Source organism: Fonsecaea multimorphosa (assembly GCF_000836435.1).
Source record: "Fonsecaea multimorphosa CBS 102226 unplaced genomic scaffold supercont1.17, whole genome shotgun sequence".
Classification (NCBI taxonomy): Eukaryota; Fungi; Ascomycota; class Eurotiomycetes; order Chaetothyriales; family Herpotrichiellaceae; genus Fonsecaea; species Fonsecaea multimorphosa.
Window position 1 is genome coordinate 624833 of NW_015971651.1, and position 26176 is coordinate 651008.

General features: G+C 52.9%; 9 protein-coding genes across 9 annotated transcripts; 3 read left to right on the forward strand and 6 right to left on the reverse strand.

The window, feature by feature from the left end:
• Positions 1-494: 494 nt before the first annotated feature.
• Positions 495-2471, reverse strand: Z520_08130 (uncharacterized protein; the record flags this gene model as incomplete). The annotated part of the gene is made up of 1 exon (XM_016778627.1): positions 495-2471. One exon carries the CDS (start codon positions 2469-2471, stop codon positions 495-497), a length of 1977 nt encoding a protein of 658 aa, XP_016630475.1.
• Positions 2472-2914: 443 nt separating this feature from the next.
• On the reverse strand, positions 2915-4423 carry Z520_08131 (uncharacterized protein; the record flags this gene model as incomplete). Its single annotated transcript, XM_016778628.1, has 1 exon — positions 2915-4423. The coding sequence occupies one exon, from the start codon at positions 4421-4423 to the stop codon at positions 2915-2917; it is 1509 nt and encodes a 502-aa protein (XP_016630476.1).
• A 950-nt stretch (positions 4424-5373) lies between these two features.
• Z520_08132 (uncharacterized protein) lies at positions 5374-7800 on the reverse strand (the record flags this gene model as incomplete). The annotated part of the gene is made up of 1 exon (XM_016778629.1): positions 5374-7800. One exon carries the CDS (start codon positions 7798-7800, stop codon positions 5374-5376), a length of 2427 nt encoding a protein of 808 aa, XP_016630477.1.
• Positions 7801-8412: 612 nt separating this feature from the next.
• Z520_08133 (uncharacterized protein) lies at positions 8413-9996 on the forward strand (the record flags this gene model as incomplete). Its single annotated transcript, XM_016778630.1, has 1 exon — positions 8413-9996. The coding sequence occupies one exon, from the start codon at positions 8413-8415 to the stop codon at positions 9994-9996; it is 1584 nt and encodes a 527-aa protein (XP_016630478.1).
• Positions 9997-10745: 749 nt separating this feature from the next.
• Positions 10746-12401, forward strand: Z520_08134 (uncharacterized protein; the record flags this gene model as incomplete). Its single annotated transcript, XM_016778631.1, has 1 exon — positions 10746-12401. The coding sequence occupies one exon, from the start codon at positions 10746-10748 to the stop codon at positions 12399-12401; it is 1656 nt and encodes a 551-aa protein (XP_016630479.1).
• A 325-nt stretch (positions 12402-12726) lies between these two features.
• On the forward strand, positions 12727-13942 carry Z520_08135 (uncharacterized protein; the record flags this gene model as incomplete). The annotated part of the gene is made up of 2 exons (XM_016778632.1): positions 12727-13492; positions 13539-13942. 2 exons carry the CDS (start codon positions 12727-12729, stop codon positions 13940-13942), a joined length of 1170 nt encoding a protein of 389 aa, XP_016630480.1.
• Positions 13943-14207: 265 nt separating this feature from the next.
• On the reverse strand, positions 14208-16992 carry Z520_08136 (uncharacterized protein; the record flags this gene model as incomplete). The annotated part of the gene is made up of 2 exons (XM_016778633.1): positions 14208-15398; positions 15535-16992. 2 exons carry the CDS (start codon positions 16990-16992, stop codon positions 14208-14210), a joined length of 2649 nt encoding a protein of 882 aa, XP_016630481.1.
• Positions 16993-17367: 375 nt separating this feature from the next.
• Z520_08137 (uncharacterized protein) lies at positions 17368-19326 on the reverse strand (the record flags this gene model as incomplete). The annotated part of the gene is made up of 3 exons (XM_016778634.1): positions 17368-18630; positions 18681-19039; positions 19089-19326. 3 exons carry the CDS (start codon positions 19324-19326, stop codon positions 17368-17370), a joined length of 1860 nt encoding a protein of 619 aa, XP_016630482.1.
• Positions 19327-21096: 1770 nt separating this feature from the next.
• Positions 21097-24411, reverse strand: Z520_08138 (uncharacterized protein; the record flags this gene model as incomplete). Its single annotated transcript, XM_016778635.1, has 3 exons — positions 21097-21222; positions 21275-21343; positions 21400-24411. The coding sequence occupies 3 exons, from the start codon at positions 24409-24411 to the stop codon at positions 21097-21099; spliced, it is 3207 nt and encodes a 1068-aa protein (XP_016630483.1).
• Positions 24412-26176: the final 1765 nt, after the last annotated feature.

The following is a 26176-nucleotide window of genomic DNA, read 5'->3' on the forward strand; positions in this document are numbered from 1 at the left end:
GGGGGGGGCCCAACCACTCCGAAAATACACACATGTGATCTGACTTCCTACCGCAAGATAGCTAAAAGCTTTCCCTTTCCTTTCCTTCCCTCTCTTCTCCTTTCGAAACGAATCCCCAACTTGCAGTTTCGTTTCAACAAGTCCACCTGCACACGGAGAAATACCTACCTAGGCGAATTTTCCTCAGATCCTCCTGCCCCCCATGCCCATGAAACCCGGAGTCACATACTACATAGTAGGTAATCAACCACCCGCCCCTTTTCAGGTGTGTCTTTTGCCGCCTAGCTAGCCAAAAAGGAGAAGAGAGGGAAAAAAAATTGAGGAGAGAAAAGAAAGTAGGAATGGGACGTGTACATAGTCCATAGTACATAGGTAGGTATCAGGGACGCATTCCTCCCCTTGCTTGCCCCTTGCTTACTGCTCCTCCTTCATCCACATAACTATACGTAAGTAAGTCTTCATGGCTACACATGCTCGAAGCGACGACTATCATATCATCGCGGCACGCGATAATTGCCCCGTGCTTGCTCAGCCTTGAATCCCTCGCTCTGGCTGGGCAGGGGCGCTCGCCTGCGCGCGGCATTAACAGAGTTGAGGGCGCCGTTTGTTGGCGCACTGCCTGCACCGTTGCCGGCGGAGAGGACTGGGATACCTCCGCCTCCGATGCCGATACCAGGAATGCCCGTACCGGGAGGCGCAGAGCCGAGGAGAGGCGGTGCACCGGCGGGCGGAGGGGGTGGAAAGCCCGGCGGCAGGTTGAGTTTCGTAAAGTCGATCGGTGGTGGTTGCTGAGCTGGTTGCTGATGCTGCTGCTGTTGGGTCAAAGCAAGTAAACGCTGGAGGGATTCGGTGTCCATGCCTGGGATGGGAGGGAATGGTGGTGGGATTGGAGGGACCGCCGCCGTGTGACCAGCCTGGCCTGGTGGACCACCTCGCGAGGATGGCCGGCCGTTGTTCTGCAGCCCTGACAAGAGCGACAGTGGTGGCGGGGGAACGCTGCCAATGCCTGGAATGGGTTGCGTACTTCCGTTCATCCCTATCCCAGGCAGCCCAGGTAGGCCGGGCAGACCGGGCAGACCAGGAATTGACAATGCTCCGGCGGCAGCCGCTGCTTGTCCCTGGTTCGCCTGATCTTCCAGCCCTTCTGCCTCGTCTTGCTCTTCTTGCTCTTCCAGCTCCTTGGCCTGTTTTCTCCCAAACTTTCTATCCCAAGTGCCCTGTGCTTCTGCTCCTTCCTCGCCCAGGTGAAATTGGTCTTTGAAGCAGGTACTTTGCCCGGGTTGTGCGCGGGACCAGAACCGTGTATAGTGGTCATTTGAGCCCGAAGCAAGAATGTGTCCTAGCGGGTGCCAGTCAATCGACCAGATCGAGGAATCATGCGCGTGAGGAATGCGATGGGCGGGATAGATTGATTGTGCCGGTGCGGAGCGCGGGTCTGGTGTTGCATAGGGCGAGATTGTTGTGGAAGAGATGCCGGCGGGCGTGTTCGGTTCGGTGAGCAAGTAGGAATGAAGTGAGCCATCGTCGCCCCCGGTGCTGATAAGGCTCGGGTGGATTGGATGCCACGATACTGTAGTCACGCCTTTATCGTGGCCTCGCAAAATGGCAACGTCGCGCATCATCCGTAGGTCAAAGATACGGGTCTGGCCGTCTCTGCCGGCTGTAGCAAGCAACTGGTCGCGAAGACGGCTGAAAACAGTGGCCGTGATGGAGTTCTTGTGACCATGCAGTGTCGTCAAATTCCTGCATGTCCGAGGATCCCACAGTCGTACGCTGTGGTCTTTGCTACCCGACACAACGAGGCCTTTGGTGGGATGCCAGTCGCAGGCTTTGACGTCCCACCCATGCTCTCGAAACGTCGATTCGTTGGTGGACGAAGTAAAGTCCCAAATTTTGAGAGTATTGTCGTCAGAGGCGGTGACAAACTTTGCATCAGAGGGCGCAAAGGCTAAATCTCTAATTGGAGCATCGTGGCCCTTGAATTGATGCGGATTGTTCAAGGTTGGTTGTAGATAATACACCGTGCCTTCGTCGTTTGCTGCCACGAGCCAATCTTTTCGATTCGACCATTCCGCAGCTCGTAGAGAACTGGAGCCCATAGCAGTCACAGTCTCGAAATTGAAAGACATGCCATTCCACAGCATGAACTCGCCATTGTGCACACCAGCAAGAAGTCGACGACCTTCGGGCATCCACCGCACTACCGTCACGGGCTTTTTCGATTTCCCCAGAGAGGTGTGAAGATGGCGAACGGGTATCGACTCGGCAGGGGCATCTCGTCGAGCAGGCGGGGGCAATATGTCGATAACATAGCTTTGGCTGGGTCGTTCTTGTTCATAATGATAGCTGCCTTTGTAAGGTGGTTTTCGATTGCCCATCCACTGAATTATAGAAGAGCCATAGTCGGTAATGGGTCGCGGTCTGCGTCGACGGAAACCGCCTCCCTCTTGGTCATCGTAGACATTGGCCATCGCGACTAGAAGATGTGTTCATTGAGAAAACAAGTCGAGGATAAGGGTGTTCGCTGTCACCAAGTAATTTGGGAGTGACGAGATGCCAGACACGAAAGGGATCGCGTGCTCAACATCTGCCCCACAGAGGTGATGGGATCCGACTTCTCTGAACACAGTATTTATCAAGTTATGAGATTCACGGGAAAATAATCTGCAGAATGAGTTGCAGATGAACGGTTGGTGAAGCATGTACACACAAGGTCTGAAGGGGTGGGAAAGGGAATCAGCCACAGATCGTGGCAGGTCACGACAAAAGGTCTACTCGGGACGTGATCACGTGAGCTGGCCTGAGAGCCGTAGGGGAGCGCGGTTCATATCCAAGTGAAAATCGTCTACTATTCAACTCCGCTGGACAATCTCCTTGAACAAAGACACTCCTAGTAAGTTGGGCTGCATTTGAGTCACTTCTGGACCCTGCTAAGCTCCCCATACTTTGCCTGCCAAGCGAAGAAGTAGATCATCGCAGCCAGTGGTTGTCCAACGAACACGAAATTGATCCAAAAGATACAGTTACCAATCACTCTGCCGGTCCCATCCATCTTTGCCAGGGGCTCCGTTATTTGAATCAGAGGTAGTTGCAGCACCATCCCGAGGAAAGCCACTCCGAGGATGTTGTGAGAAGGCACTCCGACAGCAAGCTCGTGCAGAAATCCTGAGAACAAAAACACCCACGCACTGGCTGCTTGATGGGACCAGCCGCGGCCGACCAGAGGCGAGTAGATGTGCCTCCGCATGAAATGATAGACGGGCTTATTCCAGGTAGACCAGTAGATCTTTAGACTGGTGCTGTTCCACCAATCCTCGTAAAAGACTCGATCGCCGAACATCATGATCTCGGATAGAGCATTGAGAAATGAGTGAAAAAGGGCGAAGAAGCCAGCGAGCCACACAATTAGGGATATGGTTGACAGCTTCATCAAGCGCTCCGCGATGGAAGAGAAGTCGAGCACGGCCATACCGTCGAGCGAATTGCGCAAGACTGGCACTGCATACTGCGCACACGTGAGCCAGATGAAGACACTGAGGGCAGCGACTTCTCCGACCCGTTTGAGGAAGAAGGTCCATCTAATGCGATCTGTGCGTGGGTAATATGGTTGGTACACCAGGGTCGGTGCCCACCAGAAGTAACACAGGTTAGGAAGCGTGATATTGCGTGGATAGGGACATTCTGAGTAGATGTCCGGAAGAGCCGATTCAGGACCGCCAGGATTCAACATGGCATGTCGAAGGTCTCGGTTGGTGAAGGCATAGGAGCAGGTCTTGAGCCACACTACGATGGCGTGGAGCTCGCTGATGGTCCCCAAGCCGGGATTGTGGATGCAATAATAGACCACGAAGCTCGAGATGAGCAAAGCAAGCGAGGCATTCAAGGTGTGAGCGACAGCAATCCACCACCAAGTGTTGAGAAATTCTTTTGTCTGCTTCTCGGTTTCGGGCTTTTTGTTTGCGTCTGGGTCGCTCTTCTTCCGCCTTCCAATGACGCCCTTGGCATTTTCCATGGCCACCTTCTCGATAACATAGGCGACAAAAAGGTGGCACGGCGTCAGGGCGTAGAGGATCAGAGCAATCTTGATATCCTGGCTTCGAAGGTTGGACTTGAGAGTGATGAGGAGGCCGTATTTTCTCGCATTCTCAACGACGAGCCGCAGGTTCATGACTATGATGGTCAAGACCATGAGATTGCGAAACCCTATAAAGCTCGGTGTCTCTTTCGCCTCATGACTGAGACATGACGGCCGGACTTTGGAATGCAGAGCTGCAACATGACGGTACTTGCTGCGGATCTTGGGTTGCGTCTGAGGCTTATCGACGGAGGGGTTGGGAACCTCGACGGGCGGCTTGACATCGTGAAGGCCTTTGGCCGCGATATCCTGGGTCTCTGAGATCAGGGTATGGACGTTATAAGCCATCATAAAGGCTAGAACGTCGAGTGGTATGTAGTGTGGTGGTGCTGTAGCTTGTTGAAGTTATGTACTGTTTTCCCTCTCTTTCAACTTGCTCAGTGGATTAATCGTCAACCATGATCAACAAAACCCGACCAATTGCAGATAGGAAGGGAACCGGCGCAGGATGGGTATGAAAGGAGTTTCGAGGATGACATGACGGAATGCAACTTTCGTTCAAAAAGGTAGCGATCCTGACAAGAGGACCCTGCTGGGCGGATGGCGAAAAGGTAAAGGCACAGACGCACATGGCACGAAGACGGATATGTGACACGACGACCCGAACACGGCGGAACGGGTCCTTGCTGCACTGTAACTTAGCTGCTGGATAGCGAACAGGAGGAGGCAGGGGTGAGGGATACGAGCCTGGAAGGGTTGACTGCGGTTGGGGACTGGAGGAATGTGGGCCTTGTGTTGGCCTGTTGGCCGGTTGGCTTGTTGGGCAGTCTCGCAGCATATGGGATTGGTTCATGGCAGGCATTTGTAGCTGGCTCGCTGGGTGGCATCCTCTCAGAGCATGTGTAAATCCCAACTGTTCAGCTGAGGTCTTTTTCCTCATTCAAGCATTTTCAACCTCTGAGTAGAGACGGCTTTTTCCTTTCTACATATTTCATGGTACAGCATCTAAACTCAATCATAGATGCACACAGCACGGTCCGACGCCGACAGGGTTTCTGCACCCGCCCCTGACTGCAAAATAGAGCTCTGCGTTCCAGTGGGTTTCCTATACAAACATACATGCCGCGCCCAATTTGTGTATATGTGCGCTGGTCCTCGGTTTCGTGGGTCTGGAATGACTTCTGCAGCAGTGCCGCGAGCAGCAAACAAGCAGACCATCCTGATCGTGGCCACGTTGTCCTGGCCCCTTACTCAGACTCCAGATGCCACAGTTGCCTCGTCGAGAGGGAAGATCGCAATCACGTCTTCTTCTCTTCCACTGCGCTCTTGACCGTCTCTTGTACCTTGCTGGCCTCGAGATCTTCCTCGCTCTCGCCCTCGCCCTCACTTTGTTCTTCCAATTCCACTTCAATCTCATCTTTCTCCGTTGGCGGTCCCTTAACTTCCGGATCGATAGCCAATTTGTCCACGCCATCCTGTGCCCTCTCGCCTCCGCTCATTTGCCATTCCATCAGCTTCGTGAAAGCACCATCTGGTCGACTGCTGAGTTCCCTGTAGCTGCCCATCTCTGCGACGCGGCCGTCGCTACCCAGACATATAATGGTATCGGATCGTTTGATGGTGGAAAGACGGTGGGCAATGGAGATTGTCGTGTTGCTCCCTTTTAGCAGCGAGGCCAGCGCTTCATTGACCAAGGTTTCCGATTCGGCATCAAGAGCACTAGTGGCCTCATCCAAGATCAAGATATCGGGTTCTTTGACCAGAGCGCGCGCTATGGCAATGCGCTGCTTTTGGCCACCAGAGAGCTGTGTGCCACGAGCACCGACAGGAGTATCCAGACCTTCTGGGAAGTCGCTAATGAACTGACAGTTTGCTCTTCTTGCTGCGCGCATAATCTCCGCCCGGGTTGCATGAGGTCGACCGTAGGCGATGTTCTCGGCTATGGTACCAGAAAATAAGACCGGTTCTTGTGACACGATACCGATCCTGCGTCGGAGAGATTTGACGTTCATCTTTGAAATGTCCTTGCCGTCGATCAAGATGCGCCCCTCTGTGGGTGTGTAGAACCGCAAGATTAGGGATGCAATCGTGCTCTTTCCACCACCAGACGGACCGACAATGGCGACGTTAGCACCCTGGGGAATCTCAAAATCCAGGTCCCTAAAGATGGTCACCGCCGGTCGAGTAGGGTAGCTGAAGGAGAGATTCTCGAACCGGATGGGACCTCGTGCTGATACCACTCTCTCACCTTTAGTGGGAGATATGGTTGGCTCGCGGTCCTGCAGTTCGAACAGTCGTGATGCCGCTCCGACGCCTTTCATCAACTCTGAGTAGAATGACGAAAGCCCAAAGAGCGAAGAACCTGCGTATGCAGTATACATGAGGAAGGATGTGAGCTCCCCAATACTAATTGTTCCATTCGAGACCATACCACCACCGACATACAGGAGCGACAGGATCGTCATGTTGCCCATAAACCCGGTGGACGAGAAGAAAGTGGCACTGATGATCGACTCTCGCTTTCCCAGCTCGAAGATTTTGCGTACCTGTGTGTTGTACCGATGAACCTCGAGAATTTCACCTGCGAATGCCTGTGAAGTCCGGACATTGCCCAGCCGTTCTTCTGCAATCTTCGTCAGCGTCCCAACATTCTTCTGGATTTTTCGACTCAGGTTCCTGATCGCTCGTCCATAAAAGAATGCTCCAAGCGCTACAGGGGGAAATAGCAGCCCCAGAATACCGGTCAACTTCAGAGACACCCATGCCATCAAGCCAAAACCAGCAGCTCCGCTGACAAAAGCGCGAAGCCCGTCTGACAGGTTTTGCGTGATTGACTTGCCAACAATGATGGTGTCAGAGCTGAGTCTGGAAATCAAGTCGCCTACACGATTGGCGTCGAAAAACTCGGCATTCTGAATGTAGGTTTGCCGGAACAGCCTGGATCGGAGTCTCGCCACGATCCTCTCGCCCACAATTCGCAGGATGATAATCCGTCCGTAGTTTGCTGCCGCACCAGTTGCAAGAATACAGACGAGGGCAGTGTAGAATGTCGTCAAGCTGAGACCAAAGAGCATGTCGGTCTTTTGCTCCAAGTCGGCGCCCTCGGTCTTTGCTCCCCCTTTGGTAGCTATATCCAGGATCTTGCCAATTGAAAATGGTATTGACATGGTGATGGATGACGAGATCAGGAGAAGGATAAAAGCCAGCGCAAGGACTTTTGCTTCTGGACGTGCAATCTTGATCAACCGCCATATCTCTCCGAAGCCACCGCCCTTGCCCGTGCCACCCTCTTTTGACAACCTCGCGCTGAGATTCACATGCGAGGCCTGGTGTGCTTTTTCAGTCCTGTGAAACGCATCCTCGTCATCTGTTTCTTCAGTAGTTTTGTTCCGCTGCTGCTCCTTGATAACCGGAGTGGGCGTTTCGTATAGAGTGCGACCGCTCGAAAAGAATACTGCCTGAGCAGCTATGCTGGGTCGGAAGAGCACATTGACACTGTCTGCCCTCGTCGCAGAACCGCCAAGCGACTTGAATGATGGAAATGGGTTCTCATTGCTGGAGGGTTTGGGGCGTACATATTGATGCAGACTGCGTGATAATATCCGCGAGTGTCGAGGAGAGGAGTTGTACAAGGAGAGAAGGATATTCTGATCAAGCTGATTTAATCTGGAGCCATGTTGAAAAGGCCTGAAAGCGAGCAGCACTGAGGTGCGCGTAGCAATCATGCCTGTAAGAGATCGACGGATGATTCAGGGGACTAAAGGGATAGACGTGTCTCTCCTCCTCTTCATCGCGGCGACAATTGTATTGGGAAAGGGTAGCAGTGAAGCAGGTAGTTCTAATGGCGCAGTGAGAACATTGAGGGTGAGGAAAAGGTGCCTGCCTCAGCGACACGGATGGATCAATGACGATTAACCGGCCGACAAGCGGAAAGGCGAGACCGAGCCTTAGTGAGCCCGAACAGCTCCAGCTAAAAGGCCCTAACCAGCTACGAGTAGCTCGCTGCCCACCTGCAGTTAAGCACCCCCGGAGTGGAATGAGGCTTGTACCGAGCCCCTCCATTTTCTCGTTGTGTGCGGCGTGCCTGCAGCCCATACTCGGTAGACACACCCCCACTACGTAGCTGGCAGGGGCACTTGGTTAGATGGCAAACATCGAGTTCACCATCATCCGACTCTGGTGTTCCTTTCTAGAAGGATCCTTGTCCTCCCGAAGATACAAGAGGCTCGACAACAATAAACGGAATTGAGATTCGCTTTTACTATCACTTCTTGTGTTCTATCTTCATCCTCCCTACCCGAGATTGACCACCTCCTGCTCCCTCTCCTCCCTTCATCATGCCTATTTCTTACGACAAATGGGATAGGCTCGAAGTGTCGGACGATTCTGACGTCGAAGTACACCCGAATGTCGACACAAAAAGTTTCATCAGAGCCAAGCAGCGTCAGATACATGAGCAGCGAGCGCAGCGAAAGCATGAGATAGAAACTCTCAAATACGAACGAATTATCAACGACGGACTGCTCGAACGTATCAATGCCCTGCTAGACGCTCTCAAAAGACATCAAGAGGATGCAAACAAGAAGGATGCAGATGAGGTTGTGTTTCAAAGTCTGATCGAGAGCGCCGGTGACCCTGCCAAAGATGAACCGCCCAAACCTCCCGAGGGTGTCTATACGCACCAGAAGGAGCAGCCCAGGTATTCTAAGATGATGGGTGCTCTGGTTGATCAGGTCAAGAAAGAGGTCGACGAGAAGAAAGACAAATCCACAGATAGATATGCAGACTTTTTGCAGGGAGTGAATGGTCATCTCACCAAGGTCCAGAAGCTGCAGCAGGACCTGTTGAAGCGGCTTGCGGAGCTGGAGAAGGAAGCAACCGCAAAAATCACGAGCGAGGACATCCACTTTGGTTTCGACTCGTCTCACATCAATAAACCGAAGCCAGCTGCGACCCCCACTGAGAAGGCCAAAGCTAAGGACAAAACCAAGACTGAGACTGTCGAACTGCTCAATGCACCCAAAGGTCTAAGCTCGCAGACACGAGATGCACTCAAGTCTAGTGAGGGCGGTGTTTCGTCCGGTGCAGAGGCGGATATCGAGGATGATGCTCTCCTGGACAAGCACGAAGATGAGGAAGAAGACGAGGCAAAACTCAAGCTCACGCCCGAGGGCAAACAGTTTGCAAGGATCAAGCTCGGAGACTACCGGGCATGCCTACAATTTATTTCAGAGCATCCCAACATCGTCAATGAGAAGACTCAAGATGCCCTTATGATTGAAGCATTCAATGCTCAGATGAAAGGACAAGATACTTATGCACGAACCTGCGTACATCAGAGTCTCTTGATCCAATATTGTCGCCAGTTAGGTCGGGACGGCATCGGATTGTTTTTTAAGCGTATCACCACCAAGGGACACCAAGCGCAGCAAGTATTCAACAAAGATTTGGCTGAAACATACGGTCGCATCAAGACTCGTGCAGCCGAGTTGCAGAAAGAGGAAGGAAACGACCCAGCGGGTGTGGAACAGATACAGCTTCATGCTGTGGAGCCTGGAACGGAAATCCACATCAACGTGCCACAAGCCGGCTCAGATGACCCTGTCGAACAAGAGTCACGCAAAATCTTCGAGCGGTTTCCGCCTGGACTACAACGTGCGTTAGAGAGCGGCAGCTTAGATGAGGTCAACAAAGTTCTGGGCAAGATGAGTGTAGATGAAGCTGAGGAGATTGTGGAGTTGCTGGGTCAAGGCGGCATGCTCAGTCTCCAAGAAGGAGTGATTGACGCCACGAACGAAGAGGGTCAGAAGAGGCTGAAAGAGATTGAGGAGGAAGAGAAGCGGAGAAAGGCTGAAATGGAACAGAGCGTCGAGGGCGAAGGCCAAGGGTTGGGTGAGCCTGGCGAGGCCGTAGGCTCGTAAGGAGGTATTAAGACTGATGGTCTTGTATCGAAAAGGCGATATTGGCTTCTCCAGGGTGAACAGAGCAGAACTGCTGTACCAAAAAAGTCTTGTCTGACACTGAATATTGCTCAATGCGCCACTTCGATGCGTGTTTACGATCGTTGTCTGACGGAAAGTCTGCGATTGTCTGAAGCTCAGAGACAAGCCTTTCGACAGTGACACTCTGCACTCCAGCTGTTCTTGTGGTCCCTCTCTCTCTTGTCAGCGAGCGCTCCTCTCATGCTTCTCTTCCTTTATTTCACCTCCATCTGTTCATGGCCATGAGGCACCCATGCAGCAGAAATTGCATCGGAAGAAGAGTTGCCTTGGTGTACCTGGTCAACCAAAGTTCCCTCTCGGATTCAGCTCAACTCTATTGGTTGCTGGCACAAAAGTTCCAGCACTAATGCACCTCATCGCCATAGTGCAGCAGCTCGCGAGGCAGCGAGGCAGTGAGGCAGACACTTGAACGCCTGGCATCCAATGACATCCTTCTCTGTCATCATTCGATTGTGCTCAGCCCGTTGTAGCAATATCAATGAATGCTTCCAAAGTCAAACCCCATCAGCATAAGATTCAAGGCATTCTTCTCCCCACCATTATGGCTGTCTGTCGCTCTCTCAACTGCTATCGAAGCGGATTACATGGACTTGTTGACCAGTCCACAAATCTGACGACTGTCGGAATTATCTTTGCCCATGTATCCTTTCTCAAGGTCGTCATCGGGGATGGTTGATGGTGGAATAAGCTACATTCAAGACGACAATTCAGGTTATGAGGAAGATCTAGAGGTAGATCCCGAGCATCAGCATGCTGAGCAAGACTCCCAATCGCGGAGGGTCGTCGGACCTACTCCTCAGCAGTGGATTGATATCAAAGATGTCTTCTCTCAGTTGTACATTGCTGAAAACAGGAAGTTAAAGGATGTTAGAACCATCTTGCGCAAGAAGTACGGTTTCAATGCCAGCGAGAAGATGTTCAAGCGACGAATTACTGAGTGGAAGATTCACAAGAACTACAAAGCTAAGGATAAAGAGCTTCTGGCGAAACGGGTGAAAGAATACGTGGATGCCGGACACGACATTCAGTCGATCTCATTTCGTGGAAGACCGTTGAAGCTCGATCGAGTCAAGCGCCATTATCGCAGCGACAAAAGGTTCACTCAACTTTGGGAACAGCTGTCACAGAGTCCAGAATCTGTGTCTGTTGGAGATATGACAATCAAGGACGAATCGCCATCTATAGTCCCAAACAGATCAAGAACCTTGCCAAACTCTAGCACTCCGCCTACAGACTCTGACTCCATCATGCAAGACAGCAATGGTTCTGATGTTGGTTCCATGACGATCAACGTTCTCCCGCCGACTGATCTGTACAACATGCAATGTAGTCTATTTCACACTCGAGAGGCGGTGCAGTGGCAGTTCACGGCCTTCAACCGACTCAAGATGAACGAACTGCAACATCGGTTCCCGAACTCCATTCCAGAAGAGGTCAAAGCCGGACAGACAGATCAAGTGTCAGCATTCTGGCTGGGTCTCTATCATGGGTTCGACTACTTGCAGACAGGCAGATCGAGCGAAGCATGGAAAAATTTCGACGTATGCTCCAGTATGGTACAGCCATTGCTACATTCTGCACCTGTTCAGCTCTTATCCTGCCTGTTGGTACACTTTGCAACCCCATGGCTGGGAATGGCTGCGCTGGAGCAGCATCTACTAAGTTTCGTCTCATCTATGGCAGCAAATACCTTTGGGAAAGATCATCCTTATGTCAAAGCTTTAAGAATGATGGTTGCCGCTGACAGTCGAAATCGCATTGTTGAGTCAATGATGCAATTGATTGTTGAGGGCTACAGCGCTCGACGAAGACCCAGCAATTCGTCGCTCTTTGCCTTGCGCGTTGACCAGATCGACATGCTCCGGAAACGCAAGAATTTCCAACCTGCTCATCATATGTGCCAGCAATTGATCAAAGACAGTCAGTCCATGCCTCCGAAACGGTATAGGACTGCGCTAGCGGCTTTGGGAAGGCTGTATGCGGATCAGAACGAGGAGTTTGCTGTCGAGGGGGTGGCGCACCGCATTCTCCAGCATGAGACGTCGGATTCAGGTACGACAAATAGTGGAAGCGCAGCTTGGGCCTGCGACCAGCTCGCTACTCTTTGTCTGAGTCGTAAAGAATACGGTCTAGCCGAGCGATATCTTCGTCGAGCGGCGCGCATGTCCTACACTGGACTCCCGCACCGAGGTCCTTCGACGGATTCTTTCACTCAAAAGCTGGATTCCTGTTTGCGACAGCAGGGCAAGAGGGGCCGTCTCAGTGAGATCCATGAAGAGCCAGGTATGGAGCAGGAAGAGACCGCCAGTGGATCACAACAGTGAAGGGCAATCCGAGTGTTTCAATTTATCGGCGCACCCTTGACACAAAATCTTAGATGTCTACAGATGCTTCTTGACTGACTTTTGGAAAAGAGTCGCTCTAGAGAATCTGGACAGACCGAAAAGTCCGTGTGGACCAGTGTCTTAACCAGCCGAAACCAATCCCGGTCGTGTATACCTGAAATTGACCGCAATCCTGAATCAGGAGACAAAGCCTCTCCAAATCAAGTCGAGCAGGATCTGGTGGTTCAAAAGGACGCCTTCATGTCACTTCGAACCTCGCGAACTCAACTTCCGAGCAAGACAAGCAGTTGTCCGCGGTATCAGAATGCCACCTTCTTACTCCCGACGCGCCTACTTTGATGAGCTGAAGTTTCCGGACGTCGATACCATTGAAGTATTGAACGGCAAATCGAATTTTCGTCAATGGCACTCTGACATTCAGCCCGTTCTCTTGTCCAATCCTTATTCTTCTGATCTGATACTTGGCAGCTGGGACGAACCTCAACCTCCCTCATCGTGGACCGTCGAGGATCAGGCCTCATTCGACGAGGAGCGCAGAGAATGGCACCTCGCGAACACGGCGACCTGTCGCTACATTCGCGCCACGTTAGCTGAGAACGTAGGCCCGTTTGTTCGTCAATATGCCACTGCAAAGACACTTTTCTTCAACCTTGTGTGGCTGTACGGCGAAGAGGCTGGGATTGATTCTCAAGGTGGTCCTCCTGTACCTGTGAATGCCGGAACCCTGAACCCAAAGAAAGGCCGTGCCGGTCTTCTGGCAGCCCTGGAAGCTAAAAGAACCGTGGACTTTCTGCCTCTTGTCTGCGCGAGCCTCAAACCGTCAGTGTCGACAGCACTGGCTCATGAAACCAGTCAAAGCGACTGGGAGGTTCCGTCTATTTCTCCTTCGGGGACAGAACTGCCCACCACTCATGGAAAGTCGACGAAATGGCAGCCAGCAGGTGGCCCGGATTTCACGTACGCACAAGCCCATGATCCCACAATAGGCCATTTGTACGATCGAAGCCGCATCTCTTCTAACCCCAGCCTCGAAACCATACAAGAACACGATGAACCGCATCCGGGAAGACGTGTGCCATCCGGGTATGCGGTAGACTTTCACTACAGCTTTTCCAGAGGAGATCAAGAGCAGTCGGTTGGGAAATTCGGATAGTGGATATGATGATGATGACGAGGTGCGTCTTCTTACCTCCAAGCCAATGACACATCCATCACAACTAGTCTTGTCCATGTCCAGGGCCGCTGACCGATGCGACCAGGACCAGGATGAATGCCACCTCGAAGACATGGACGTCGACAACGCCTGTGGGCGGTCCACGTCGCCGTCAAAGAAACGTCCAGCCGCCGGTCCAGACCTCGACCTCGACCTCGAGCCAAGGCCTGCAAAGACGAGCATCACTTCGATTTTGAAAACCGTCACAGCCAACAACAGCAGGGCCAGGAAGCGAGACAGATTCACCTTCTCGTTTCCTCTGCGGCGGTTGAATCCGGAGAAGGAGAAGGGCAAGGCTAAGGCATAAATCGAGGTGTTGAGGAAGTGGAATGGCGTGAGAAGTGCGCCTCTTTCGTGGATCAGCTGCTGGAGGAGATGTTGTATATGTTTCTTTACTTCATTTTCTTGATGTTTTTCTATAAGATAGGACAAGAACAGAACCAACAAGACGCTCAAATGCTCCAACTCCTACCTCGTATGTATATATCGTTAACATCACTTTCCAGACCTCCAGCCCTCTTCAACCCTTTATTCTAATCGTATATACTCGTCATCATCCTCCTCATCATTATTTACCAATCAAGCCTCCCCCCCTCACGCTCACCTTGTCGCCGCCCTCCCCTCTCTTTGCCCACAAACAGCCCATAAAGCCCACCGCCGACATTATTCCGCACGGCTTTCCAGCCGCCCTCTTCACCACCGTCGCGCTCCTTCATGTAGTGGCTGAGATCCGGCGAGAGCATCTCCGGCGTCACGAGCACGGGCTTGGTGTATCGGGCGCCGAAGTACGAGATGCCATCATTGGAGGAGGTGGAGGAGTGGTCATGGTTAGATCTGGATCTCGATCTGGATCTAGACCGCCGCACCTCTTCCTTAGCACCATCGACATCGTCGTCGTCGACGATACTCTCCTTTGTCGCAGCGCCGTGTCGTCTTCGATCGACCCTCACCCCTTGCCTGAGATACTTACTCACATCGTCGTCAAAGTAGTTGAACGGCATGAACATCACGGAGCTAGCGCTCGTGTGCATCAGCGTGTTCGGGATATCCTGACTTGTCGGCACATGATGCCCGCCCAGGTTGAAGTACACCACCAGATCCTGACCCTCGACGCTCTCATTATCGGCGACCATTTTGGAAAAGTCGACCAAGGGGTCCAAAGGTTCGAGCGCGTTGTAGTGGTGCGCCGACCCCGGTTCCGTGGCAGGGTGGTTGCGCAGAACCCACAGGTCGGCTTCTGACCAGAGCGCGGCTTTGCCCAGTGTCGTCGAGTTGACGATCGTCAGGTGCGACGGGTTGCCCATCCCCGTGCCGGGCAGGATGCGGTAGCCGCGGGTTTCTCCCCATTTGTTCGTGCTGTTGGCTCCCGTGGCTGTCACGACGTACATCTCCCCGGCGTTGCGGGGCCAGTTGAGTCCCGTCTCGTGCGTGATGGGGTTGTGAACCATATGCATGGTATTCCGCAGCCCGGGAACCTCGGGCCGGTCCCAATCGTAGACCCGCTGGAGCGGCTCGATGACTGTGCGCACGACCGTGTTGGCGTCCCCGCAGATGTCCAGGTCCGCGCGGAAATTCACCACGTGGTCGTGCATCGACGTGTGCAGCGCGGGGCGGACGCGGTAGCCGTACTCGTTCGTCGAAGTATCGCGTGTCGTGAGTGGCGTGGAAGACGATCGCGGTTCCGCGTGGAACGCCCCGAAGATGTAGCCGCTGGCCCGTAACTTGACTTCGATCGAGCCGTCGAGGTAGAAGATGTAGTCGATCTGTTATTCATAGTCGGGGACACAATGTCAGAGAAGAAGGGAGAGGGAGAGGGAGAGAAATTGCTAAACAAACAAAACTGAAGCATTTTTATAGAGGGATGTTTGTATACGGGGGATAGAAACGGAGGGAGCTCACCGTGTAGTCATAGTTTCCGACCGTGCTCACGCTCCTGACAACAAGGTACGTGTTTCTACTCACGGTGGCGCTAAAGGCCGAGGTGTGTCTCTGCAGCGGCGCGTCCGACGTGTATTCAAAGATGCAGATGGCGTTGCGGTTCGTGAACATCTTTCCGGCCCGGTGGTAGACCATGTCGAGGTACTCTGCATGACCGGGACAGTCGAGCCCGGGCACGAGGCTGAACATCATCTTGCCCATGCCGAAAAACGTATCCAGAAACTCGAGCCCGGACTGCATGGGCTCCGAGCCGGCGTAGTGCGCAAGGGCTTCCTGCAGGCCGAGCTGGTAGATGATGCGGGCGCCGGCGTAGCGGATGTCGAAGAGAGAGAGGGCTGTGATCTGCGATGTCGAGAGGTAGAACGAGAAGCCCATCCACGATATGTAGTTCTGGGCACGGTCGAGGCGGTAGCGTGGGCCGTACGGCTGGATGGATAGCGGCGGCGGCATGTCGTCGCGCTCGGGGTTCGACGTGCCAAAATCCTCCGTGTCGGTCCACCCGCCATCCTTGTTGATTGTGAGGCGCTCGAATCCGGGGGATGCCATGGCCGCCCGCAGCATCGTGGCGTTGTCGTACAACACCCCGTTGTAGAACCACTCGCGCGTCGTCCACGTCTTCGGGTTCGCGCTCGGCACGTCCAGCTTGACGTACAGGCCCTGGGGCAACAGGCTGCGGCCGTCGGATTTCATCCCGGGACCAAAGAACTCCAGCCAGTGCACCATGCGGCCTGAGTCGATCAGCGCCGGCCGCGAACCCATGACCAGTCCATTGGGGTCGTCGAGATCGTCCCGGTTGGTCTTTGCACCGAGCAGGTCTTGAGTGATGTCGGATGCATCCTCGCCAATGCGCAACGCCCAGTCCAACAGAGCAAACACGTCCGAGATGGGGCTTTGCACATAGTTGCGACCGGAGTTGTGGCAGTACGTCAGCGGCAGGAGTTGGGTCTTGTTGGACGGCGGCAGTGGGCCGACCATGTATTCGACGATGAAGGCGTCGTCGCCCTTGGTCTCGACGGCGGACACACGGGCCCAGCGGTCCGGAACGGGGCCATGGTGGTCCAGATAGTCGACCACACTCGACTTGTTGGGTCGGAGAAGTTCGACCAGACTCAAGGCGTTGTTTTGACTTCCACCGGCGCCACCATCGTCGGTCGAGTTGAATATATGGGTGTTCTTCTGAAGCCAGACATACACCTGCGACGCTTCAACCTCGTCGAGCTCCGCCCAGGGATTCTCTGCCGGGGCCTGAAAATGTCGGTGAGGATGCTTCCATGATGAGGCTGATGAGTCAAAAAGTGGCTGCCTGACAAGGCCCCAAGACGAGGCCGACAGGAATACGACGTAAAGGAGATAAGCGAGGCTGGACAAGATAAGCACGGCCGAGATGGAAATGCCCAACAGCCTCCACGAAGAGGCCATGGTGACGGCGACCTGGACCGTCCTACACCGGAGATGGACAGAAAGCAGAAGAGGGGGACGAACAGATTCGAGTAGGAGTTCTTGTCACTAGGGTTCTCATGGTGAATGATAATTGAAATTGTCCCTGTATCTTCCATTGGACTTGGAGCGGAGATGCCCTGATACATCGAGGGAAGAGCGGGCTAGATTGTCCGTCTGAGGTATAGCCTCGTTCTTTAGTGAAAAGCCCTCCATGGCACAATTCCTGTGTCCATATTCAGTGGATGTGGGGACGGGGCTTGGATAGTTGCAAGGTATAGCTGTCGTGGATATATATATACCTAGGCACATGTAAATACACCAATATAAGACACGTTCCATACTAAGTGCTTTGCTTTACGTCGCAACAATCCCGTCGGGCACTCGAAACTCCTTTGCGGTTTCGCCCTTCTTGACGCCGTCGTCTGCATCCCCATTGGTCACGATCTTGTCCTCGGTCACGAGCAACTTCTCCCCCTTTTCCAAAGGCTCATGCGTGAAGCGAGTGTTGTTCAGATACCAGGTCAAACCCTCCACGTCGCCGGTTCTCTCTGCCGAGGCCCATCCGTCGCCGAACCATCCAAACTCATTGCCATCGGCCGGGGTCATTTCAAAGTCGTCGAACCGCACCTTCTCGAGCGCCCTGACGGCATGGATGCTGCTTCCTGGCCACAGGGCGGTCACTCGGCCTCGCTTTCGCTCTTCCGGGGTGGCGTTTGGAGGCGATGACTTATACCAACTGCCGCATTCAGCCGAGAAGACTGTCCGCTGGAAGAAGGCATCACAGTAATTCGTAAAGTTCTCGACGGCTTTCCTCTTGGGCTCGATGGTCTTGGTGTTGCCTTGACCAAGCCTCTGGAGAATTTGCGCCACATAAGTCGAAATTGCTTCGATGATGATCAAGAGATTGCCGTTACCAAGGCCAGCATTCGGACCAAGTGACTGGAAGAAGTTTGGAAACTGGTCGGTGCATACACTGAGGTACGTCTCTGGCCGTTGTCGGTAGCGATCTTGGAGGTTGACTCCGCCACGTCCATAGATGGGGAACCGGCCCTGAAACGACGTGTCGAAACCGGTGGCACAGACAATCGCTTCGACCGGTCGATGTTTCCCATCGGCAGCTACGATACCGGTCTCATCAATGTGTGAGATCTTCGTCGGAATGACGGTGACGTTGTCGGCGACCAAGGCTTCAAGATATCCAGGACCAGGAGTCAACCGCTTGCAGAGAGGTGGGAATTCTGGGATGAGATGCTCGGCAATCTCTGGTTTCTTCTGCAATCGGCCCCTCATATCTTGGTCGAATGCTGACCACGCGCCTTCATGCTCTTTCGTCCCTCGGTGTGTTAGAGCAAAGCAGCCTTGCATGCCGATTTCAAGTGCCTTGCGATATTTGACGTAAGATTCGGGGTCCTTCTCCCAAGCCTGTATTTCCTCCTGCGTGTAATTGAAGTTTCCGTCCTGTCCATCGTTTCGCTCTCGAACGAGTTCGTTACCAAACGTCGCCGCAATCCACGTCCGGCCACGCACATAATGGTCCATGGATTTGACTTTGGGCTGCAAGTTGGCAACGATCTGAATACCGCTGCTCCCAGCGCCAATAACTGCAATCTCTTTGCCCTTCCCCATCAATCAGCAAGAGCCCGTAGAAGCAAATGGGAGCAACTTACTGAGATGTCGTAGTCAGAATCCCAGTTGGCACTATGGAGCAGTTTCCCCTTGAAGTCGTGGAGGCCTTTGATGTCTGGCCACTTCCATTCGTTCAGTGCCCCAATGCCGGTCATGAAGACGTCGCCTATGTCCTCCACGACCTCGTCGCTATCTAAGTTTCGGAACTTGACGTGCCATTTCGAGGTTTCCTCGTTCCATCGTGCTTCTATACACTTGTGGCTGAATTTCATATATTTCTTGACGTCGTACTTGTCGGCAACTCGTTTCCAGTATTGGAGGATTTCTGGCGCGTCGGCGTAGAACTTACTCCAGTGGAGGTCTGACTCGAAGCTCAGTTGATATGAATGAGCGGGGATATCTGCGATCCTATCAATATCGGGACATTGACCCCATCGAGTTGTACTTACCACAGGCGCACCCGGGATACCTATTCTCAAACCAAGTACCTCCCACATCTGGATTCTTCTCGTAGATTGCAAGCTCCACACTCGGCAAGAAGCGAGGGAACTGAATGGCAGCACAAATTCCAGAGACACCAGCACCAACGTAAATGACTTTGAGTGGTCTCGGCTCGTCAATTGCTCTTTCTGATATCAATGGATGAGCATATTGGCTATCCGATACCTTGTAACCGATAGATCCCATCTTGGCCAGGTCTTTTTCCAGTCAGAAAGCGCGAGACGTTGTGAACAGCTTGAATTAAGACCCCACGTATGACAGGCGACGCTAGGTTTGGTCAGGACAAGCCCTGGTATAACCCAGAAGTTAAGTGTGATACTCAAAATCCAAGCTGAGAGGAGGGTGGCGCAAAGGAGGCTGAAAGGTTCGAAGGAAAATGACACAGGGATACTGCTGGGTATTTATTGTCTCACTGTATGGTCTTCAACAGGAAGGTGAATTTTGACCATATCAAACTTTCAGCAGGGCCAGAGCCTTCAGTTTCATCGATCTGCCGAGAGCAAAGGCATCATAAGACAGTTGCAATGCGAGTTCTAGCTCGGTTTGGAGGAGCAAATCCAGCCCGAAAAGGGAATCTCAAGAGGCCCCGCCCCCCTGGGGAACGCATCCCACGGGAAAATCGCCATTCAGTACCTAGTTGAGGGGCCGAGGACCTCATGGTGTATGAGCACAGGAGCTACTGAGTACCTTGTAGGTTCATGAGGGCGCAGCGGGTTCCACGAGCTTGGATTTTCGGTGCATTATCCGACTGCCTAAGCAGAGGCTTACCCCCACAGGTCCGTGCCACTGGCGGCAAGATAGAAGGGAAGTGGCCTCTCAAGCGAGCACTCGGGGGGAATGGAGGGATGCACAAGGGCGCTCTCCGCGGCATAACTCATAAGTGGTGGCGAATCGTACGTCCGGTGGGATTTTTCCAGGCGTTTTCTGACAGTCAAATCCTCGAGGCTCGGCGCCAATAATAGCTGGAACGCGATTGAGATTTTCGAGCCTCTGGCGAAGTGCTTACTTCTGTTTGTCGTCAGTTGGGTACTCTTTTCTTGACACATCGCGGACGGGAGTATTTGTTTGGTGAGAAAGGCTCGATATGGCTCAAAGCTGGTGAAGGACCGACAGCAAGCGCTCCGCACGACCCTCGTCTGAAGTCCCTCTCCCATGAGCCGATGGAATTCCCGAAGGCTGTGGCGTCAAAGGCACTGTGGGGGCCTGACTGCGGAACTGAATCACATTGCTCAGTGCTCCCAGGAATACTCCGTACAGAACCAGCCTCCACCACATGAACACCGAGTTCACTTTCTGTAGGGGAAATGCATGTGCTCACGAAATATATCACTCCACTCGTCAAATTAGCGACAGGGAGTCTTTGGTTTTTTGTTCAGATCATAGAAGTTCTTGCTTCGCATGAGTGCCTCGCAAAAGCTGGAAAGGAAGTGAAGGAGTATAGTATTTGACGACCGCCACTTCGGGGCCCGTTCAGCGAAGACATTATTCTAGCCACGTAGCCGAACGAAAGAGAAAAGCCACTTCCGGAAAGGGCACGCATTCTGCACGGGGCTCCCGTCGAAGAAATCGCAGGCAGTATCATCAAGAGATGGAATGCCCAGGCTTGGTGAAAGATGTCGCTAAGGCAAGGACAAGGCTGGTAAGGCTGATCGGGAGACATATTAATATTCCATCAACACAAATACTGAAAAGTCACGTCCATGCCTTTCCAGAAACTAAGTCTTGAATATGACAAGGTAATCCATTAAGACTGACTGAAATCTTCAGTGCTCTATCTTGTCTATGCTCTATCAAAGAGGGTATCAGAAATCTTGTCTCTATTTCCCTCTCCAAGCGGATTTGTTTTGCATGGCCTCGAGAACTCCAGGCGATCCCTTCTAAACAACCATTATTCGTCTCAATGCCTCCCAATGCACCGTCAGCCGTAAAATCATCGAAAGAGAACCGTGTCAACATCTAGTCATCCTCATCCGAGAAGACTTCTTCACCACGCTTTCTCCGGGCCATGCGTTCCTTCTTCTTCTTTCTCAGCTCAGAAGACGTCAGCTTCTTTGCTTTTTTGTTGCCTTCGATCTTGTTGCCCTAAGAAAGAAATTAGTCTCCAAGTCTAAATATGTATTGCGGTTGAACTTACCATAGCATCGAATTTCTCCTCTTCGTCGTCATCCTTTGCGCTCAAACGAGGACCAGAGCCTTGCCCTTGCTAAAATAAACAGTCAGCACAGATCGACAGTGACAATCCAGATAGACTCGACTTACAATCCAGTTGTGCCCGCTAGGAGTCATTCTACCGTTCATCACACTCCAGACCTCCTCAGTCAGGGACTCGGTGAATTCGGCGTTGTGGGAAATGATCACCACACCACCCTCGAACTCCTTCAGAGCCTTGGAAAGAGCACCCAATGAATCACGGTCAAGGTAGTTGGTGGGTTCGTCCAAAACGATCAAGTGAGGGCGTTGCCATGTGCAAGCCGCGAGTACGACCTTGACACGCTGACCACCAGAAAGGCCACGCATGCGAGAGTGGGAGATCAATTCAGCATCGAGACCAAAGTTGGCACCGTGCTGCTCAATCTCACGTCGGATGAGAGGTCGGAACTGACCGCTGGCCAGAGCTTCTTTCTGGTCGACTTCGGCGACCATCTTCTGGTGGGATGCCAGAATTTCGGAGCGAGGAATCCAGGCGTTATCAGCAGTCATCATGGGAGTCCATTTCTCGTTCTTCTGGCCGACGTTTTCGCCGAGGGCGAACGAGCACTCATACTCGTACGAGTTCTTGAACTTTCTTCGGGCGTGAATGCCAATAACGCGTCTTTGGGTACCGTCGATCTTGTAAATCTTGTCCATAGCCTTCTCATCATCTTCGGTGACGATCTTGTTAGCACGATCCATGGTTTCACGGTCCTCGCCAGTTTGGAATCGCCATTGGATGTACTCTGATGGAGTCTTGTCCAGATGGTTATCAATGTGGGCGAATGCGTGCTGTTTGATGTAGGCAATACGGATATTCTCGTGCTGATAGATCTCACCAGAAGTGGGGATCAATTCACCAGTGAGCACGTTGACGAGAGTAGACTTGCCAGCGCCGTTGGGACCGATGACTGCAATACGGGAGCCGAGAGACACCTGGAAAGTAATGTCCTGAATCTGGGGTTTGTCGGTGCCTGGGTATTGGAATGCCATCTTGTTGACACGGACAATGGCCTTGGCCTTGGTCTTGACACCTTCAAGGAAACCAGGTTCTGGGAACTTGAATGACAACTCAGAAGCACCGAGCTCGAAGTAAGAGCGAGCAGATGGTACTCGCTTGGCGAACTCGGTCAAATTGCCACGGTACCTGCGCAGCTTGAAGCGTTCGTAGTGGATGACGTGCTGGATGACATTGTTCAAGAATTTGGAGTCGTGCGAAACGATGATCGAGGTGCAAGGAGAGGTGATGAGGTAGTTTTCGAGCCAAGCCACGTTCTTCACGTCCAAGTGGTTGGTAGGTTCATCGAGCAAGAGAATATCGGGGTTTTCAAATACAGCACGGGCAAGGGCGAGCTTCATCTTCCAGCCACCAGAGAGCGAGGTAATGGGGCCCTCCATCTGAGATTCGAGGAAACCGAACTCCAGAAGCTTCGCCTTGATATCCTCCACAGGGGTGTCAATACCGACGGATCTCAACTTCATCTCGGTCCAGCCGATGACGGTGAGTTCAGTATCAGCAGCGTCCAGATCGTGCTCAACGAAGACGGTCTTGACCTCGGACTGCTTGGGGAAACCTTCGACTTGCTCGTTGTTGATGGCTCGCATGAGTGTGGATTTGCCGGAACCGTTGGGGCCGAGCAAGCCATAGCGCTGGCCACGCTTGAGGCGGAGCGTAGTTTGGTTCAGGAGGATTTTTGCACCGTAGGCCAAGTTGAACGTGCAGTTGCAGAGATCTTCACCCTCCTCCTCATCTGGTTCGGCCTCGGGTTCGTCCTCGACATTTGGGGAAGCACGCTTCCGAAGGCTCTCAGCGACCGCCTTGGCGTCAGCTTCACCAACGATGGTCTTAAGATACTCGACGGTGTTAGAGACCCAGTCGGGTTCGTCCGTGATCTTCTCGTCGATCAACTGGCCTGCGATGGCGGCCACATAATCAATGACGGCATCGGCCTTTGCAACGGCGCCTTTGTGCTTTTGCTCAATGATCTCCTTCAGGATCGGGACAACGGTGGCGACCTCACCAGCGTTGGAGATCTTGGGGAAGGAGCCGTCTTCCTTGACGGCACCGACTCGCTTAAGGGTGTCCAAGCCCTGTTTGGTCTTCTCACGAGCCTCGGGATCGGCCATGTTCTCGTAGTTCTTCGTAAGGGCGGGCATCAGTTTGGGCAAGAAAGCTGCAACAATCTGAGGGTCTTCGACCAGTTTGCACATGTTGTCCACAATGACTGCGGACTTTCGCTTGATGGCAGTGTCACGCTCGGCCAGACCACGCTCCAGCAGAGGGACCATGATGGCCAAAGTCGGCTCGTGGACATCGGTGACGAAAGTGGTAGCACCAAGCAAGTGAACGGTTTCGGGAACGTTCTCAGGCTTAGCAATACACTTGATGAGCTCAGGAATGAACTTCTCGATATCCTTGTTTTCGATCAATTTGCAGATCTTCTCCATTGTGCCGTAGGCCTTCTTCTTGACTTCGGGTTTGGTATCCCACATGGACTCGGAAACGATCGGAATGAGGGTAGGGACAAGGAAGGAGAGCTGGGTGGGAGCGGTTTCGACAAGAGCCTCGATGCAATCGAGACCGGTCATCTTTTCGGGCCATTTCTGGGCCGTTATGATCGAGTTTCGAATGTGTGGGAGGGCGACCTTGACGGCGTTGGGATTGATGGCTCTGACGATAGCAAGAGATGCGGCCTGCGCAGCGTTCTTGACGGAAACCATCTTGTCTCCAACCGCAGCCAGAGCTAGCGGCAGGAGGGAGATCAGGTAGGGCTCGGCACCGGGGGCAATGCTGGAGTGCGTGGCCACGGCTCGGATGCCATCCAGAGCACGTTCTCGCACGACCGCATCTTTCTTGTTGCCGAGTTGTTTCTTCAAAATCTCAACGGCCTTGAGCGGCACATCGTGCTCCTCGATTGGGCCGTTCAAAAATGTGGCAACGTTGCCAGCGGCGCCGTTTGCCTCATCTTGAGTTTTGGAGATGGACAACTGGTGCAGCAATTGCTCGAGGGTGGCAATCGACTGCTTGGTCTCCTTCGACGAGGAAGTAGGAGTTGCAGACATGGTGTCGACAGCGGGCATGTCTAGAGGAAAACCCACGAGAGTTGTGAAAGGGATGGATGTTTCGACTCTGGGGTTTTTGTGGGTGGAAAATTTCAGGAATGTGAAAAAGGGCGGTCTATGTCGGCTGAAGGGGTGCCCACGAAGACTGCGCTTTCCACGCCGGTCTCTCGCTCTATCAGGCGTCTAAGACAGAGAGAAAAAAGAATGTGCAAAAACTCTATCAAGCAGAGAAGATGCAAAACAGGTCGAGGGAGGGGAAAAGAGGATGAGAGAAGGGAGATTGTAAGGAAGAAGGATGGTCAGGGTGAGCCGGCCTGGGTTTTATTTTGTATCTGGGCTTCGCCATTCACTTCTCTCAGAAATTTTTTTCGCTAGTTGCTGCCGGTCCCCAAAGGGACCCCTCCATTCGCCAGTCACATACTCTGGTACGGGCGCATCGCCCCATTTCACCCGGTGCCCCCATCAATCTCCCCCCATCAAATGGCATCTCCTTCCGTTGACTTTTGACCGCCTTCTCTCTAGTCTTTTGCCGCGTTGGCCGACCGCTACCACAAGGAGACACTGTAACCAAAAGGGCCCCTCCGAGATATACCAGAGCCAGAACTTTCCCGAACGCATGAGTCCCGCCGGAGATCTCGACGATCCCTCATCCAAATGTCTCTGGCACGGATCTGTCTGGACGAGTCGAAAAATCTCAAGGGAAAAAGGGGGCCATACAGCATAACACAAGCTACAACAGGGGAAGGGTCTCGATGCTGGTTGCCTGCCAGTTCACTTTGCCAGTCTTCTAGAAGTCCTATTTTTATCGCCACTCAGCCTTGGATAATCAACAAGCCGCACCCTTCTGTTACAGCACAGGCCAGCACAGGCCAGCAAGGGGACAGGGGGTTTCACACCAGTCCGCAGCCTGCATTTACGCCAACCACGTCAGATTTGCATGCCCAATATCCTAGCACATACAGAGGGCAGCTACTGCGGCAGTTTGAGGAGAACCGAGTTCCCCAAGTCGCCTTTTCGCAACCAGACATGGGGACAATGTGTAAGCATGCACAGGCTTCGCCTCCTGGAAGCCGCCCGAGTGACTGACCACCTATCTTCGCCCGAACAGACTGTCAGCCGTCCTACTCGTCAGACCTGCAGCAGTCATCCCCCGCCCATTTTCTCTTGAGGGAGCTGGAGTTACCCTTGAGGGGCTGTGGTCACCATTTCAAGCCCTCTCTCGTATCAGAAATCCCCCTTATCGACAGGAATGGCACTAACTGATAAGGACAATAAGTTTCTCGCACAACGGTCCGCAGGCTCCTGAAATCTCCTTGGGATTCAACAAGACGCGCGACAAAAGGCTCAGACTGTGTGAGGAACCCCTTGGATCAGCACCCCTGATCACTTCACAATCCTGTTGTTTGCAGCAGAAATGCGCCAACAAGGGCAAATGTGCTTTTGCTTTCCACAAAAACTTACAGGAGGGCAAGCCACCTGCACCCAACCGCGGGGCCGCCAAAAACTCGGCGAAACGTTCCTTTTACGTGCTTAACGATTGGCGCAACTGTCGACTGCAGAGAGATATTGCCGTTTTTAGTGGCATGTATCATACTCTCGGAGCGAACTAATCTTGGGTCTTTCAATGTCGGGACTGAAGGGACCTGACGCAATGTGAATACTGCCAGCGCAACCACAACCACTGACGCCCTTTTCTTCGGGCGAGAAGATGCGGATTTCTCTACCGCTCGGATACTCTTGCCGACTTGCGCGTTGCGAGACAACTTGATAGAGTATATTGGCT